The sequence below is a fragment of the Prenolepis imparis genome, unplaced genomic scaffold, assembly GCF_030444845.1.
Source record: "Prenolepis imparis isolate NDT839.2.m4 unplaced genomic scaffold, iyPreImpa1.0 SCAF_2, whole genome shotgun sequence".
Classification (NCBI taxonomy): domain Eukaryota; kingdom Metazoa; phylum Arthropoda; class Insecta; order Hymenoptera; family Formicidae; genus Prenolepis; species Prenolepis imparis.
Genome location: NW_028141160.1, coordinates 88,618 through 108,853, shown reverse-complemented (window position 1 = coordinate 108,853; position 20,236 = coordinate 88,618). Strand labels below are relative to the sequence as shown.

Genomic DNA, 20,236 nt, shown 5'->3' with positions numbered 1-20,236 from the left:
ATACACTTGGCAAAAAAAAAAACGGTACACTTGAAAAGTAGTAAAAAATTGTCAAGGTTCAAGAATTTATAACTCAGCTAATAATTGTGATATCGAGGTATTTAAAAAACGAAAATGAAGCTTGAAGATTGTAGTTTGAGAAAATTTTAGTGCCGATTACGTGAAATAATCAGTTTTGCAATGACAAATGATAGAATGTGAACCTGCAAAACTGCTGAATAAAAGGTCTACTTTCCTGAATTGCACGGCGTCAATCAGTTGACGTAGCTCAATGGGATAAAAAGCACGTGAAAATTTGAACTTTTCTCTTTAAAATGCGCAGTGGCGGAACTCGATACGATAATTTTTTGCTGAGTCAACGCAATTTGAAAAAAATCGGTTTTTTAAGGACAAATTGTGATTTAAAATGTGTATCTGCTATCTTTATTAATTCGAATCGTTGCAATTCTATTCAAGAATGTTGCATTGAATGCGGAGGTGTCCCGAAGCGAGCAAATTGTGCCGAGTATCTCGCGCAAACAAAGTCCGAGTAGAATATTCGCGAGGTTTTCGTCGTAAGAGTTTGGCACTACTTTCTCGAAGATCGGAGGGAATCCATGAAGATTTCCTCGCGTATAAAAAAGTAAAAATGTGAAAAAGTAAAAAAAGTAAAAATAAAAAAGTAAAAAAAAAAGAAAAAATGAAAAAAAAGCCATTGTTTGAAATCACATTTGTGTATGTGTCTTTTTTTACTTTTTCATTTTTACTTTTTTTACTTTTTCACTTTTTCACTTTTTTACTTTTTATTACGCGAGGAAATCCTCATGGATTTCTGATCCTCGAGGAAGTAGTGCCGAACTCTTACCGGCAAAAATCCCGCGAATATCTTACTCGGACTTTGTTTGCGCGAGATGCCCGGCACAATTTGCTCGCTTCGGGACACCTCCGCATTCAATGCAATATTTTTAAATAAAATTGCAATAATTCGAATTGATAGAAATAGCAGATACACATTTTAAATCACAATTTGTCCTTAAAAAACCGACTTTTTTCAAATTGCGATAACTCAGCGAAAAATTATCGTATCGAGTTCCGCCAAAGCGCATTTTAAAGAGAAAAGTTCAAATTTTCACGTGCTTTTTATCTCATTAAGCTATGTCAACTGATTTACGCCGTGCAATTCAGGAAAGTGGACCTTCTATTCAACAGTTTTGCAGGTTCACATTCTATCATTTGTCATTGCAAAATTGATCATTCCACGTAATCGGCACTAAAATTTTCTCAAACTACAATCTTCAAGTTTTATTTTCATTTTTTAAACACCTCGATATCACAATTATTAGCTGAGTTATAAATTCTTGAACCTTGACAATTTTTTACTACTTTTCATGTGTACCGTTTTTTTTTGGCCGTGTGTAGTTATGTCATTTTGATTATAAATATAAAATTTTTATTATAAACAAAAAATAAAGTTTTACTATAAATAAAAAATAAAGTAATAAAGTTGCACAGAGAGTATTAACCTGCAATCATTTTTTTTGCATTTTTGAATAAAGGAGATTAAACAATATTTCCATGGAAAAGATCAAATTCACCAGTGTTCCTATTGATTTGATGAAATCTTCTTGATTTGTAAAAAGCATACTTTTAATTATTAAATAATTTAGACATATTATATTTAATGTATAAATAAACCATAGAACATTATAAGAAAAAGTTTTAAATTTGCTAGCTTTAGAGTCTAATGGCCAAATAGTAGTAAACAATCCGCACGTGTGCAATGTATATAATATTCTATCATATTCCATGACGGTATTTGCACACTATTTAAATTTTTTTAATTTTTGAATAAAACGCTGTAAATTATGCACCACACAAAATATAGCAAAAATATATGATGATTTTGACTTAGCAAAATTTACACAAATACAATTTTTTAATTTACACAGTTACACAAATACAAATTCTTGTAAAAAGGAAACTTCACAAAAAATACACGCACTATATGATTCACATAGCATATTGACAATAAAGTATTCGTATGTTATATATCTATATATATACCTATATAGATAATATAACAGCAACTAAATCATTGATTACTTAATGGTACGATTATTTTAACGAGCATGAAAAGAAAAGAGAATATTATGACAGTTGTTATGTAAAATTAACAGGCAAAATCGTTTACTTTATGATTCGCATTAAGTCTGCTATATCATGACAATTCTTAATTACACATATGTATAAAAGTAACATCAATTTAACTTAAAAGTAACATCACTCAAATCTTTTTCCATATTCTTCGTCGTTTACGTCAATCTTTTAAAACGAAATAAATCACTAGAAAAAATGAGCAATTTACAGTATAGATTACATTAGACATACATATATGTATATGAGTATCAAATTAATGCTTACATTTATATACTTTACAAATAATGTCTTTACATGACATAATACATATCAAGTTAGTAACGTACTGTGTATACACTTGAATATACACTCCGCAAAATAATTAAGGGATCAAAGAAAATTGTCTAAAAAATAGGCAAATTTCACATAACTGTAACTTTGTTTCAAAAAATGAGAATTTAAATTCTAAAAAAGGGTTTCAAAGCTTGAAATCTCTACTTTCGAAAGATCACAGCTGTTTTTTATTTTCTTCAATTCTGGTATTTTTTATATACAGAAAACGACGAACTTAACGAAATGGAAAATTTTCTTCTCACTTTGTAGACGTGTCGCATGCACAAAAAGATTTCAAAAAATTTTCTGACTTTTTCACGTTAAAGCCTGAAGTTTTCCCTGCAAAATCGTTTTTTAAAATTTTAATTTCGATTTTTCCCTATCAAGTTATCGAGAATTGAAAAGAGTGATTATTTTCACTTTGATCGTTCATAACTCCGTTAAAAATCATCGTATAGCAATTTTAAAACTGGATTCTTAAAGCTGAATCTTTGCTCTAAAGTATGATATAGTGGAAACATTTTTTTTTAACTCGTGAACTTTTTTACAAATAAGTGAAAATAACGAAAAAATTCGCAAGTTTTCTCTTTTTTCTTTTAACGTCGAAAAAAATTACATAAGGTGACTAAAAAAATTTTTGACTGAAATTTTTGTGCCTCTTAGGACCTCAAACTTGACAAAAAATTACAGATTTGCTGTGATAATTTCTTTATAGTGATCCGTATGTTCAAAATGATTGATGTGTACAATATGTCAAAAAAGAACTTGATTTGCTGTAATAAAAAAATTTTAAAAAGTAAAATCTGTGGCAGAAAAATCTTTATTCCACTTTCTAACATAATCTTTTAACTGCCTCAACATAAAAATTAGAAAATGTAAAGTTGCATATCATTTACAAAATTACCACCGATATCAGCTTCATCCAAAGCGCAAATCCAATCATACAACCTCTACATGGTGAATTTTAAGTTAAACAAAAATTCGGTGTACTATATAAAAAAAAAGGTAAAAAAAGGCGCCTAGTTAAGGGCACGCCAATAACAAAAATTACCCATTGCAAACCCATGTAGAATCCTATGAAAAATTAATCATTGCAAACCCATGTAGAATCCTATGCAAAATTAACCATTGCAAACCCATGTAGAATCGTACCCATTGCAAACCCATGTGGAATCCTATGAAAAATTAACCATTGCAAACCCATGTAGAATCCTATGAAAAATTAACCATTGCAAACCCATGTAGAATCGTATTAAAAATTATCCATTGTAAACCCATGTAGAATCGTACTACAAAAGTAATGATATAAAAAAAAAAATTGCGCCAAGTGAAAGTAGAAATTGTACCAGTGGAAAATTAAAGTTGCAAACATATAGAGTCGTATAATGAACCAGTAAAAATTTAAATTTGCAAACCCCCCCCCCCCCATGTAGAATCGTACCATAAAAAACTTATCTTTTTAAAAAAAAGATAAACAAGATGCCAAGTCCATGCGCCATGTGAAAAAGTGTTACACAAAAAAGTATTTTTAAATAAAAAAATCTGTCAATTGACAAAAATTTATATTCTAAAATTAATATCTCTACAAAAAGTAATGTCCAAAAATTGACATTTTTATATATACAATAAATAAACATTTTTACAAAAAATTAAAATTTAAAAACTTATGCAAATTTAAAATTAATATAAAACAAAAAGAAATAAAAAAATTTTAGTTAAAAAAACTTGGCGCGCTGCTAAATAATATCCTAATGATATTAAAATTAAATTGTTACTTTAAAACTTATTGCAGTTAAAATATATTTTGTAGTTAAATTAATTAATGTAACTTTAAGGTGCATTGTAATTTTGAAACTTAGCAGCGCGCCAAGTTTTTTTAACTAAAATTTTTTTATTTCTTTTTATTTTATATTAATTTTAAATTTGCATAAGTTTTTAAATTTTAATTTTTTGTAAAAATGTTTATTTATCGCGCAATTTTTGGACATTACTTTTTGTAGAGATATTAATTTTAGAACATAAATTTTTGTCAATTGACAGATTTTTTTATTTAAAAATATTTTTTTGTGTAACACTTTTTCACATGGCGCATGGACTTGGCATCTTGTTTATCTTTTTTTTTAAAAAGATAAGTTTTTTATGGTACGATTCTACATGGGGGGGGGGGGTTTGCAAATTTAAATTTTTACTGGTTCATTATACGACTCTATATGTTTGCAACTTTAATTTTCCACTGGTACAATTTCTACTTTCACTTGGCGCAATTTTTTTTTTTATATCATTACTTTTGTAGTACGATTCTACATGGGTTTACAATGGATAATTTTTAATACGATTCTACATGGGTTTGCAATGGTTAATTTTTCATAGGATTCTACATGGGTTTGCAATGGTTAATTTTTCATAGGATTCCACATGGGTTTGCAATGGGTACGATTCTACATGGGTTTGCAATGGTTAATTTTGCATAGGATTCTACATGGGTTTGCAATGATTAATTTTTCATAGGATTCTACATGGGTTTGCAATGGGTAATTTTTGTTACTGGCGTGCCCTTAACTAGGCGCCTTTTTTTACCTTTTTTTTAAAGGTGAGTTTTTAGAGATTATATCATTCATTTTTGTATATGATAACATCTTTAAATAAAGAACCCACCACCACCCCCGTCATATTTCAAAATACGACGGTCTTCTTTGCTTACTATAGATAAAAATAACTATCTTGTACAACCATTTTTATTTAAAATATTTTTCAAAGTTTTAATTTATTAGTTGTTGCTAATTTAATATATTTCTTATTTAAATTTTAACATTATATTAAAACAATACACGTCAAATATATATATATATATATATTTAATATGAAAGAAATACCATATATATATATATGTGATACTACATATGCGATACTACATATATGTGATGTCCTATATTTCTTTCATAATAATAACTACTTTCTTGTTACAATCATCCAATTAATTATTTCATAAATATATATTTGCTAATATAAAATTATACTAACAATTATGTACTTATGAAAGAAATAGTAGGATGGTAGTGTAAAAAGAAAGTTATTATAACGAAAGAAATTAGTATAGCATATATATATAGATTATCACATGTATGTAGTAATGCAAAATGTAGATTGCTTGCTATTTTCTCATTATATATATATATATATATATATATATATATATATACCATATATATATATATATATATTAATATAATATTTGTAATGACTCTTTGAATGTTACGCTACCATTTTATTATTTTTTTCATAAGAATAACTATATTTTTTCTTATTACGCTATCATCCTACTATTTCTTTCATAAAGATATAATTGTTGATATAAAATAAAAAAGTGAATAAAAACTAATAAATAATGTAAAGAGATTACTTATAAAGAATAAGTATTTATATATATATATATATATATATATATATATATATATATATATTGATAGCTTATAGTACCCACATAGCACTGCTATGAGAATTATTGAGATATCAAAAATGTACATTTTTTATATTTTCATTTTACATTATTTTTTATTATTAGCTTATATTTACCTCCTTGTTTTATATTAAATAAATTATATATTCATGAAAGAAACAAATATTAGTATGATAACGTAGCAAGAAAGTATTTACGAATATATATACACACACATATATATATATATATATACATATATACATTCTTTAGTAAATTTATTATTATATATTCGTAAATACTTTCTTGCTATGTTATTATACTAATAGTTTTTTTCATAAATATATTATTATTAATATAAAACAAGGAACCAAATAAGCTATAATAAAAAATAATTTAAAATGAAAATTTAAAAATGTACATATTTGATATCTTAATAGCTCTCATAACAGTGTTATGTGAATACTATAAGCTATCAATATATATATAGATACATATTCTTTATAAGTATCTCTTTATATCATTTATTAATTTTGATTCACTTTTTTATTTATTTCAACAATTATATCTTTATGAAAGGAATAGTAGGATGATAACGTAACAAGAAAAAAATTAAGTTATTCTTATGAAAAAAATAATAAAATGGGCGTAACACACAAAAGAATCATTACTAATATCATTGTATTAATATATACACTTGCTACCATCCTACTATTTCTTTTATAAGTACATAATTATTGATGTAAAATAAGGAAGCGAATAAAAACTAATAATAATAAATAATGTAAAGATAATAATTATTCGCTCTTCATCCTTATTTTATATCAATAATTATGTACTTATAAAAGAAATAGTAGGGTGGTAGCAAGTGTAGCAAGAAAGTAGTTATTATTATGAAAGAAATGGTTTAAAATGGTAACGTAACAAGAAAGTAGTTGCAAATATCAATATATAAATATGCATTCAAGAAAGAAATAGATAGATAAAAGGATCTACATTTTGCAATACATACTTACTAAATACATGTGATATGTAATAATACTACATATTATGTGATATATTATATTTTTTTCATAATAATATAATAATCTATTTTCTTCTTACGCAATCATTTTCTTGTTATGCAATCATCCTATTATTTCTCATAAGAATATAATTGTTAATCTTATGAAAAAATAATTGCGTAACATGAAAATAGATATTATATTATGAAAGAATATAATATATTATAAATATCAAAAGACACATACATGTTACGTGTGTACGTATCAAGAGATGTGTATACTATATATAACCCCTCACGCTGTCAATATCGTGGAGCGCTACTAACGCCATCTGTTGTAAAACGTGAGAGTTGGACATTACCAATACATGCAATCTATTGCATGTGTTGTGTACGTGTGATATACGTGTATGCATGTGTTGTATACGTGTGAATACGTGTAGCACGATACTACTATGTATGCGTGGTCGACGACGACGTTTCTTACAAGAAATTTTTCATATTTAGACTTTGCATTATCATATCTCTGCTTACAAATCACGTAGAGCAGAAACAAAGACACTTTCATTACATAATTCGAACTCAATCTATCGATTGAGACTAGTATAAACTCGATTGCTTCAGCCGTTATTGAGGATTCCAAATTTATAATAGACTCAACTGTCCGATTCGCGTTAAGATACACGGTGCCTCGCTAAAGCGGGGTCGGCTACGCCCTCAACTAGGTGCGAGACACTACCGTGTCTCTTGATACTATGGAGCAAAGATTCAGCTTTAAGAATATAGTTTTAAAATTGCTGTACGATGATTTTTAACACAGTTATGAACGATCAAAGTGAAAACGATTACTTTCTCTTCAATTCTCGATAACTTGATAAGGAAAAATCGAAATTTAAATTTTAAAAAACGATTTTGCAAGGAAAACTTCAGGCTTTAACGTAAAACTCAAACAATTTTTTTTTATATTTTTGTGTATGCGACACGTATACAAAGTAAGAAGAAAATTTTCCATTTCGTTAAGTTCGTCGTTTTCTGTTGTTGTGCCCGTGAGAGGCACGAGGGTTTTTTAAGGAATCGTGGCCGGATAGGAACTGGAAAGTTCGGGATCGGTCCAGGGAATTGACACTCGAAGACGTGAAACAGTGTTTAGTATAGATTTCCAGAATTTATATCGATCTTCTTACAATTGCACTCGCGTATTACAATGCGTATTAGAGTGTATCCTTGCACGATACTCGTTATTATTATTGAATACTTCTTGGCGCTCGTTCGTGTCGACGTGGTTTACGCGTATACAGTCGTTTCGAATTGACCCCCGAGTTTTAGTGATGGGTCATTTTTATATTAGATAAATGGGTCGACACGCGCAATCAAAAGATCCTAGATGCAAGCGAAGGAGGTTAACGGGACGTTTCGCTTGCATTTTGGCAATTTTGAAATGTAATCGCTTAGTCGGCGTTAGCCTCGTTTTCGGATTGCGTGAGACCCGTTTCGCGCGGGTATGCGCTCTAATTTTAGTTGCTTAATATAATTGCTTAATTATATATATGTAATATATAAATATAATATAGCTTTTAGGGCTATAACACTGTATATAAAAAATACCAGAATTGAAGAAAATAAAAAACAGCTGTGACCTTTCGAAAATGGAGATTTCAAGCTTTGAAACCCTTTTTTAGAATTTAATTTCTCATTTTTTGAAACAAAGTTACAGCTATTTAAAATTTGCCTATTTTTTAGAAAATTTTCTTTGATCCCTTAATTATTTTGCGGAGTGTATATATTTTTTTACATACATACATATACAATATATACATATATATACATATACATATATCAGAGAGAAGAATGAGAGACCACGCAGCCGTTTTTCGTCAAACGTTTTTTCTAGCTGGTACAGTGGCGCTAACTGGATTCACTTTAGAGCCGGCGGAACTACGTAGCCAGATCCACTATTCGGTGCCACGGTAAAACGACCAATTGGTTCATGTCTGTGCTAGATCCACGATTGTGAATCTAATAAGCTCTCCATAAAAAATATATAAATATAGATTTATTTGATTTCATTAGCTGCGCGTGATGTTTTGTTTTAGTATACACTATGGACAACGATAAGTTATTCAAATATTTTTATGCATATACGTATCTGCAATAAAAAATAAATTGTTATTAAATCAATTTTCTTAATTAATTATAATGTAAAAGACATCTACAATTAATCGCTTTACTTTTTCTATTCCTGAAACAAAAATATCAAGCATTTTAAGCAATAACAAATTATGCTCTTTTATATAGCCACTTATTATTAATTATTTTTTAAAATTATTTATAATTAATTTATTTTTAATTTATTAAATAATATTTATTTATTACGTTCAGTTGGATATATATTAATGTGCAACGATGTATTAATAAAAGTTATATACAAATTTATATATAAATAGATAATTAAAACAATAAATTAATTGACACCTTATCTCTCGACCAAACTGGCAGTATATTTATTAAGAAAATCACAACGTTTCGACCTCTATATTTGGTCCTTATCAAATGATATAGTTCCTTAAAGTTATACACTTATGTCATATTGCTACGCGTCATGCTAGACAGACAGTTTATTGCTAAAACAATAAAAATATAATTATTATAATATTACAAATATCTCTTAAAAAAATATATATAACCTATATAGGTGTGTTTTTTTAAATGTTTCTTTGTAATCTATTTTAAAATTATTTTCAAAAAGGTAACATAAAAAAAATTTTAGTTATTTATTAATTAGTCATAATAAAAACATTTAAATTCGAAAATTATTATAGATAAGAAAAGATCTCTCTCTGAAGTCGTCGAAAGCGAGAACAAGTAAAGAGTAAGCGAGATGATCGTATTGTCAAAGGGAGTTCCGCAGTCTCTTACGCGAGGTTCGCTTTATCTATAGTATTTCACGAATATATGTCATATCTTACCATAGAAAATAAAATTTGTAATTCGCAATTTATCGAGTTGAAAATAATTTTAATGGATAAATAAAATTTTTGTGATTAAAATGGCACCAAACACGACATAAATCAAATAATTTTTAATTAGTTATGTAATCAAAATTTTAATTACCTATCTAATTAAAAATTATCCGATTTGTGTCGTGTTTGATGTCATTTTAATCGCAAACATTTCACTAATCCATTAAAATTATTTTTGATCCGATAAAATGTAAATTAAAAGTTTTAGATTTTATGTATAAGATGTTTATACATTCGCGTGAATTATTGTAGATAAGGAAAGATGTCCCGATGTCGTCGAAGCGAGAGCGAGAACGAACAAAGAGCGAGCGAGATGACACATCATCAAAGAGTTCCGAAATCTCTCTCGCGAGGCTTCTTTTAAATATAATTTTTCATATCATATGTCATGTTACTATAGAAAATAAAATTTTTGAATTTCGCATTTAATCGACTTAAAAATAATTATAATGGATTAATGAGATTTTTACGATTAAAGTGACACCAAACACGACATAAATCGGATAATTTTTAATTAGTTAGGTAATTAAAATTTTACATAACTTTAATAAGTATACATTTAATTTATTATTAACTTCTAATGTTGCATATTTGTTATAGTTCAAAAATTGATATGCATTATATGACAAGACAAAATATTTTTATATATACATCATTAGTCATGGAATTTTTAACGATACGCGCGCGCGTACATAAAGACAAATATGTTTATATTTATAAAAGAATATTTTGTCGTATTGTGTCACTATTACATAATACAAATTTAATACTATTTTGTGTATACATATTAAACAAATATTAACAGTGTACATACTAAATATTTACAGTGTATCGTATATTTTCTTCACATTGGGGAAAAGCATATAATACGTACAATGCATCATATTTCTAGCCCATCTTCTACGGCGAAAATTATTCGAAAAGTTGTCAAATAAGAAAACGTAGTCGATAAATACTGTCAGATATAAATATTTTATTTTTGTTATTGTATATATCATTAAAATGACTTTAAATTGTTAACAATTATAAATTATTTTAAATCTAGATAAACATATATATATATATATATATATATATATCTTAAACTATCAAGTATTTACTTTAAATGTACGTATATTTTCTTCATATATATATCTTAAACTATCAAGTATTTACTTTAAATATACGTATATTTTCTTCACATTGGGGAAAAGCATATAATACGTACAATGCATCATATTTCTAGCCCATCTTCTACGGCGAAAATTATTCGGAAAGTTGTCAAATAAGAAAACGTAGTCAATAAATACTGTCAGATATAAATATTTTATTTTTGTTATTGTATATATCATTAAAATGACTTTAAATTGTTAACAATTATAAATTATTTTAAATCTAGATAAACATATATATATATATATATATATCTTAAACTATCAAGTATTTACTTTAAATGTACGTGCAGAAGGATATACTAATATATAAAACAAAACATTAGCTAACTATTAGAGAAGAGAAATTATTCCGATAATTTTGGCGACACGCTATAATATTTTTTACAGATAAAATTCAAATGTTAGGATTTTAAAAAAATAAAAAATTGCGCTGCAACTATTTAATTTCAAGTTATTAATAAAAGAAACAATATTATACAAAGTAAAATAAAGCTAAAATTAAATTTTAGTATTATTTTTTATTTTATTTTATAAATAATCCGGAGAATTAAGAATTTAATAAAATATTTATCCTAACACAACTTAAAGTTCTACATATCTTTTGTTCACGTATTTATTTTTAATTGAATATGCATTCTAGAAATTAACACTAATTATAAATATAGAACTTACAATCATTTTCTATTTATTTCTAAGACACATTAATTTAAGAAGGCAAAAATTTATACGTGTGATTTAAATAAGTTTATTGTAATCAAATTTAGGTATACAGTACAGTTTCAAAAAATATATATATTATTTAATTTCTCACAATAAACACATAAAAATTATTTTTAATTTTATAATTTAAATAAAAGTTATGTTTATAAAAATTTATTATGTTTTTATAATATAAATAATTATAATTATAATTCAAAAGTAAAAAACTACTGTGCAACTAAGAATTTTTGCATTGCTTGTTTTGCTGCAAAGGAATAATTAAAAATATTCGTTAAGTATCGCCAAAAATATCGGAATTAAGTATGCCATAATAAATTATTCATAAATATTGAAGCAATAATGTTGTGATACGACTTACAGAAGCATAATAATTAAGTGAAAGAGTTGATAACATGCATGGTACAGTTACAGATACGGGCTGTTGACATCGCGATACAACATATAATAAATCTTTTTGTAATGATACTTTATTCTTATACCATAACGATTCGTATACAGCATGGCAAACGTTATTGCTCTGAAACATTAAAATAAAACTACATCTTGATTATAGTGCTATAAGAATGCTTTTATTTTGAATTTAAATAAAGAGTAATCAGTATAATATATGTATGTATGTATATAACACCTTTTTATAATAAAGCTGATCATGATAGTTATATTTTATATAGAAAAGAAATTGTGCATGCGCATATTTATATATATTATACAGATTTGTATATTTTTTATGTTTTGTGCTGTAAATGTAAAGATATCAGTTTTATATATACGAATTTCGTTTGGTTTTTTCTTATTTTTTCTTATATATTTATTATATATTATCAATTATCATATCTTACCGTACTCAAGACATAATCAGCTGGCCACGCGCAAACAAAAACTTCTATAAGTCCGGATACGCCAACAGTCATAAATTGAGCCTTTATAGTTAATGGTTGTCGCTGTATAGAATAATATTATAATATTAATACTACAATTCTGCTCTAACGCAATATATATAAAAAAAAATATTAAAATTATTAAATTATTAAATTCACAATACAAGAAAGAAAGAGAAAAATATTTAGTATTCACATAAACAGCTGTAGTCTAATAAGTCAATTTTTATATTCTTAAAGAAATTAGGTATATATGTATATGTATATATAGGGGAAAATATACTAAATCGTACTCCCCCCCCCCTAAGATAAATATTAAAATTGCAATAAAACTATCAAAGAAATAACACAATTTTTTCATTTATCTAAAACTATGGTTCTTTGTCAACAATATACGCTAAACATTAACACAAATTTATCATTGTTTCATATCGTAAATTAAAAATTAGAAAAAAGTAGTATTTGGTACAATTTACAATACTGGTTTGCTAAATTGTACTCATGAGTTTTTAAATCGTACTTCTAACTATAAAATTAAAGAAATGTAACAAAAATAAAATTTTATTTTCTACAAAAGTTCTCAGTCGGCAACAAAAAATATCTATAAGAACGTCATATTTTATATATAAATTTCATAATCATAAATTCTCTTCAAAAATTTAACAAAAATACTTTTTGTATTACACAAAAATATAAAAAAGTGTGCAAGGTGGTTTTTAAATTTTGGCTTCCTTATAGAGGAAGCTTAATGAGCGAAATAAAATGGTGAAAAAGTAATGTACAAGTTTCCAATTTGTACACTTTTTTAACATAACATAACATTTTTTAAAATGTCATGTACATGTATGTGTATATGTGTATGTATGTATCCACTCTCGTATGTTTTTTTCGTAAAATTCGAAAATTTACATTTTTTGAAAAATTCAAAATTTTATAAAAAATGAATCCTTTCACCGATCTTCGTCAAATTCAATACCAAATATCTTTTAATGATACTTTAATCATGTAAAAAAATTTAGCTTGATATCTCAAAATTTACGAAATTTAAAGCAACCATAGACATTTTTCATAAAATTCAAAATTTTATAAAAAATAAACCCTTTCGCTGATCCTCATCAAAATTTAATATCAACCATTCTTTAATGATAGTCTATTTTTATATAAAAAAATTTATCCCAATATATTAAAATTTATGGAAGTTAGAGCAACCACAAACATTTTCTAAAAAATTAAAATTGCATTAAAATTTAAAACACTATAAATTTTTATAAAAATGACAATAGTAAATGATGACAAATAATAAATAAAAGTACATACATACATACATACATACACACATACGGACGTTTTTAAAAAAATGTGATTTTTCGATGTTTTGGAACATTCTGAACACATTGGCATAAAAATCTTTAAAAAATTTTTTCACGAAAACAAAGCTTCTTCTATGAGAAAACAATATAAGTATTAACTCAATATAATTATAAAATTTGATAATATTTTCTTCAGTTGTCCATCTAAATATAAAGAAAGAAAACTAATGCCGAAGTAAAAGAATTAATTTAGTAAATCGCATCAGTAGGTACAATATAGGAAATAGTTAGTGGTACGTTTCATCGAATTTTCATTGCTTTGTCAAAGGCCGTAGCCGGATAAGATGGACCAATCTGTCCCCACACGGATCACGCTTATTTTTTTTGCTTTGATTGCTATTAGTGTCACTTACAATTTAGCCAAATATTAGTCCTTAATATTGAACCGTTTTGGTGTAAAAAATAAAAATAAAAATGTCGAAAATAATTCATATCTTTTGATCGGCTTTACCGATTTTGATGAAATTTTAATATGTTGTAGATATCATTGAGACACATTTGTGGAAAATTCGGGACAGATTTCTGATGACAAAAACATTGATTAAAAAAATGAATAAATGTTTTTCTTTCTTTTAATTCCGATATCTTTCTGGTATAATTACGAAAAAATTTTTGTAGAATCTTGGAATAGTTTCCTATCAGATATTATTTTTTTTGAAGCAATAAAATTTATAATTATTTCATTTTATTTTATTTTATTATTTTTTTAGTACCATCTATTCATTTAATCGATTCCGGAAAATTACTTGTAAGATTCCATTCCAAGATTCTAAACCCAAATATGGCGATAGTATCAAAAAACTATAATTTTGAAAAAAAAATTTTTTAAGTACCTTCCACCCATTTATTGGTTCGAGAAAATTACTTGTTGTAGAATATTGTCTCAAAATTCTACAAAAAATATATGGCAATCGTACCAAAAGCATATAATATTTTTAAAAAAATAAAGAAGAATATTTTATTTTTTTAAACTTCCGCCTACCTATTTTTTTGTTTCGAAAAAATTACTTGTTGTAGAATACTGTCTCAAAATTCTACAAAAAATATATGACGGTCGTACCAAAAGCATATCATATTTTAAAAAAATAAAAAAGAATACTTTATATCTTAAAAGTACCGCCTATCCATTTTATTGCTTCAAAAAAAATAATGTCTGATAGAAAACTATTCCAAGATTCTACAAACATTTTTGCGTAATTGTACCAGAAAGATATCGGGACTAAAAAAAAGCAAAAACATTTATTCATTTTTTAAATCAATGTTTCTGTCATCAGAAACCTTTCCCAAATTTTCCACAAATGTGTCTTAATGATATCTACAACATATTAAAATTTCATCAAAATCGGTTTGGCCGATCAAAAGATATGAATTATTTTCATCATTTTTATTTTTATTTTTTACACCAAAACGGTTCAATATTAAGAACTAATATTTGGCTAAATTGTAAGTGACATTGACAGCAATCAAAGTAAAAAAAAATAAGCGTGAATCGTATGGGAGCAGATTGGTCCTTCTTAACTGGCTACGGCCTTTGTGTGAATAAAAAAAAATAATTATAAAACATTTTATCGATTTATCAATGCTTCCATATACAGGATTAAATAAGATAAAAAAATACTTAAATAATATGTTAAACTGCTTATCTCTCTGAATAATAGTTTAGGCACGGGGTACCGAATATTACATAAAAATTACACAAAATAAATTTATGAACGTCACTTATCAACGGATCGCTTGAAAAGGAAACAAACATTGCGGCATTCGAGTGAGACTAGCTACGATACAACAGCGTTAACATTTTAAAATATTTTAACTCTTTAAGAAATACAGTAGAGCTACGATATAACGAACGGTACTATTTATCATACTTTTCGCTATATAAGCAAAATACGTTAAACAAATAAAATAGACACAACTCACACTTAAAAAGGTAAGACCGCTGAATACTACTGCTATAGTACTGAATCCTATTGATGACAATGCTATATAACGAACCGTCATAGTAACATCTTTCGCATATCTGTAATTAACTTTTAATTTCTTTATTTTTGTTTTAAAATTGACAATGAACGACAGAAATATAAAACAGTATGACACTATTTTAAAATAAAAAAAAATTTAGACAAATATTTAATTTCTATTATTATTATTCACAACATCAAATTATTTTAAAATTTCTGGCTTCTCTCACTGCAGTCATATATTGCAAGTACAACATTGAAAAGATAAAAGATAGAAATATTATTCCACCATAATATATTTTATCTCACCGTAATAGCTGTTGATGCAACTGTATGCAGATTTTATACTCTGAAAAACTTCTAACTTTCCGAAATTTGTGAGACAAAATTTCAAATCTTGCCGCTACAAACCAAAGTAGAACAGCTACAAAAACGTTGCTACATACTTGTACGTAACTTTGATACACGACCATCGCATGATGCAAATAAATGACAGTTTTTAGAGGTTGCTGGCCCACGTAAAATGGATACTGTACTTCGATTGGAAAGGATTGAGGTAGCAACAGTGGCCCAACAATTATAGCGACAGCAGTTATAGTTATCCAACTTAATGTCATAATGTAAAATAATTTGCATTTATCAATATATTTCTGAATAACACTTTTCTCTTTTGATGTTGCTTGTTCGATGAAATTTTCCATTTCATATATTATAACCTGCACAAATATATAATATGAAAGATATAATATTTTTATCTCATATGCATCAACCAGATCTATACATAATAATAATATATTTGTGCGTCTCTCCATCACAATGATTTCTATATTTCTAGATAAGTGTTATTTGAAATAACTGTTAAAATATAGAAGATATAAAAAATTTAAAAAGATTTCTTTTATATTATTTCTTAGAATTATATAATGTCAAAAAATCTTTTTATTTAATTTTTCAAGGTTATATTAAAATTATTCTGTTTTTTTTTTTTTTAACGAAGCGCTATATTTCTATTTCGACACCATAAAAGTATATAGAAAAACATGAATTCAATAAATTAATTAGAAATAATCTTGAAGTAATCCGAGATCATAGAAGAAGAAACAGATGTTTAAGAATTATTTCATTGCAGCTTATTTTAAATGCCTTAAGTTTGTATACAGAGTGTCTCATTTTAACTTTTGGATTGAAATTTCTCGAAAACCAAGATTTCCATCGAAAAATGTTTCGTACAAAAGTTGTAGGATTTCGAAGGAGGATCTTGTTGTAAGCATAATCTCATTTCATATGGAGGTATTTTTAAGATTTTTAGGTCATTATTACTTTTATAAATAAAATCACTATAATTTTTTTACATAAATCGATTCGTCATAATATTTAGTGTAAAAAATTGTTAAAATTGAATAATTGAAAAATGAATAGTTTACGAGATGTTTTATGCTTCATTTTGACACATTTTGACACAAAAAATATGAAATATTTTTCGTAATATATTCATTTTAAAATTTATATATTTTTAATATTTATTCTATTAATGCAAATAGATATAAATAGATATAGATATAAATTAAAACTACTATTAATCCAAAACAAAGATATATCTTATCTCTTACTTGCAAACGATCACTCTGAAGCGTAAACAATGTAATCTGTATTGGAACTTGTAGAAAGGCACTTAGCTCGCAACCCACTTTCATAAGAAGAAACATATTATCACGTTCGAGACCTAACGTATACATTAACGATATCGACATTAGCGTACCATTTAGGCAACAACACCATCGAAATATCTTGTCACGAATTTTTTGAGACTTTGTGGCCGTCACCGGAAGTGGCCAACAACAAGCAAACGCTAGATCTACTTTTAGAAAGGCAAGAACTTTTTCCAGTGTCAATATCTCCGTCATAATAATAATCTCGCAGACGTATTACGAACGGAAAATAAAACGTATCTTTTATTACAATTCGAACACAACTGTCTTTACAGTTATTTCCGAGAATTTGTGGAAAAAAAAATCGCGCGAGGAGCTGAGAAAACGCATATTGAACGCTTAGTTTGCTATTACGTTCATTTATAATTTATGGAACGTAAAACGTAAAATGTTTTCTCTAGTAAAAGGGATGCGCGTGAACTATGATATGGCGGAAATTATGAGACGACAGGAAAAGAGAGTAATAAGTTACACAAGAGATATGTACAATGTATACATATGTGTGGTTTTTATAATTCCTTCTTTTATATACATATATATATATATATATATGTATGTATATATATAGTACATAAATTAGCTTAAATTCAATAAGAAAGTTTCTTTTGTTATGTCTTTTGCAAATTAAACATTGAAAAATAATTAGACCTCTATGTAATCAGACAAAAAAAAGGAAAAGTGTGTAATTGTAAGAAAAGATTTGAGGAAAAGCGTTTGTATATCTAAATTTTATTAATTTTATTTATTTGTGTTGACGCAAATATGTCTTTAATCATAACTTACTATCATCAAAATTATTCTCTATACTATTATATGTTTTATATTATATTATAAATTTTTGTGATCAAAATTTTTTATCTTTGTATGATAAACTCAAGGGAAACTAAAACTACTTCATGTGTTTAATTGACAATTGAAATAATTATATATACATATAGCTTTCAGTAGATAAATAAATAAAAGTATATTAAAGATACAAAATAGATATATTTTTATTTATTATGTATTTATTTATTAATTTAATTAGTAATTTTAATAGTAAATTTAACATACTAAAAGAAATTCTCATATATATTTTGGGTATATATGTCTATTTTAGGTATATATATATTTAATTATATCAATAATAAAAAGAAAAAAATTTACCAAACAGAAATAATACGATTTTAATATATGTATTAATATTTTAACTGCTGGTTCATAATTAAAAGGCTTCTGTCTATTTCCCATACTAATCTCGTAATTCGCTAATAATTTTTTTTTTATAATATAAGAACTAAGTTTCAGAAAAAATTTTGACAAAGCAAAAATCGTTGAAGAATTAAGTCAGGAATATGACATTTTTAGAACAAATGCATGTTTTGAATTATTCAGTACAATCTAACGAGTGATTTTGGGGGGTGGGGGAGAAGAGGAGAAAATTATGTTTTTATTTTAATTTCATATTTTAAATAAGTTAGAAAAATAAAACGTGATGGACATTTTCCACTGGTGAAAAGAATACTTATTAATATTTTTTCTATTTCACCGTCTCGTTAGAATGAGATGAAGTTAGCAACCGCTTTTTAATTTTTTATTATAACTTAACTAGACTTAATATGATCATTTGAAAATATTCGTTAAAAACCTTGATTCTTTTGGAAACTTTTTCAATTTTTTAATTTTATTTATTTCTTTTATTATTTGTAAAATCAACAGTACTTTAGAAAGAAAGTAAAATACATGCATACATATGTATATTATAATTATGTCATATATCATATCATTTTAATTTAGTTTGCGCTACTTTTTAATATCATTATTTATGTAAAAAATTAAAATAACTATTAGAAAGAACAGTTTTTCATTAAAATATTTGAAATTGTAATTTTCTATTTTTAGTTGGCGCAATTTTTAATATCATATATTTTTGTAGAATATATTCGTACAATTTTCTTTCGTTAAAATATTTTTATAAGTTTTAATTTTCAATAATTTAAAATAACATTATATTTCGTGCAGATTAAATAAAAATAAAAATAATTATTTTATAAATTACAACAGTTATATTGGCTCCTTCCTTTTTAATCTTTTTTTTAAATATATTAATTACGTTATGTAAATCGACGGTAACCATTTCCTGCGACACTTCACACACAGAACAAAAACTTCTAATGGATGTCCAGTAGACGTCCACCATGGAGATTCAAAACCTCCATTAGACATCCACGTAACATCTTATGGATCTCTACTAGACATTCATAGTTCCGCATTTGCTATGTCCATTCGACATCCATTAGATGTATTCATAGATGTCATATGAACGTCATATAGAGTAATCATGGATATTTCATCAAGCTTTGATGACGAATAATGAATATTAATTAAAATTTATTTAAATTCATTATGGATGCTCTTTTTTCACTTTTTCACTTTTTTACTTTTTTTTACGCGGGGAAATCCTCATGGATCCCCTCCGATTCCCGAGAAAGTAGTGCCAAACTCTTACGACGAAAACCCCGCGAATATCTTACTCGGACTTTGTTTGTGGCAGATAC

The 20,236-nt window shown here is 26.3% G+C and overlaps 1 protein-coding gene across 1 annotated transcript; it reads right to left on the bottom strand.

Annotated features, from left to right (window-relative positions):
• Window positions 1–12,000: 12,000 nt before the first annotated feature.
• Window positions 12,001–16,757, bottom strand: LOC145933226 (uncharacterized). Its single transcript, XM_083032797.1, has 4 exons — window positions 16,300–16,757; window positions 15,950–16,049; window positions 12,621–12,722; window positions 12,001–12,298 (listed from the first exon to the last, which is right to left on the bottom strand). The coding sequence occupies exons 1-4, from the start codon at window positions 16,689–16,691 to the stop codon at window positions 12,101–12,103; spliced, it is 792 nt and encodes a 263-aa protein (XP_082888923.1). The 5' UTR covers window positions 16,692–16,757; the 3' UTR covers window positions 12,001–12,100.
• Between the last annotated feature and the right edge of the window lie 3,479 nt (window positions 16,758–20,236).

Bases quoted from the DNA above. Each gene is read 5' to 3' on its own strand.
- LOC145933226 (XM_083032797.1), bottom strand. From the start codon at position 16,691: ATGGAAAATTTCATCGAACAAGCAACATCAAAAGAGAAAAGTGTTATT. The intron at 12,723-15,949 runs GTGAGTTGTGTC...TATTCTATACAG, and splicing joins GCGGTCTTACCTTTTTAAGT to CGACAACCATTAACTATAAA. The intron at 12,299-12,620 runs GTAAGATATGAT...TTAATGTTTCAG, and splicing joins CTGATTATGTCTTGAGTACG to AGCAATAACGTTTGCCATGC.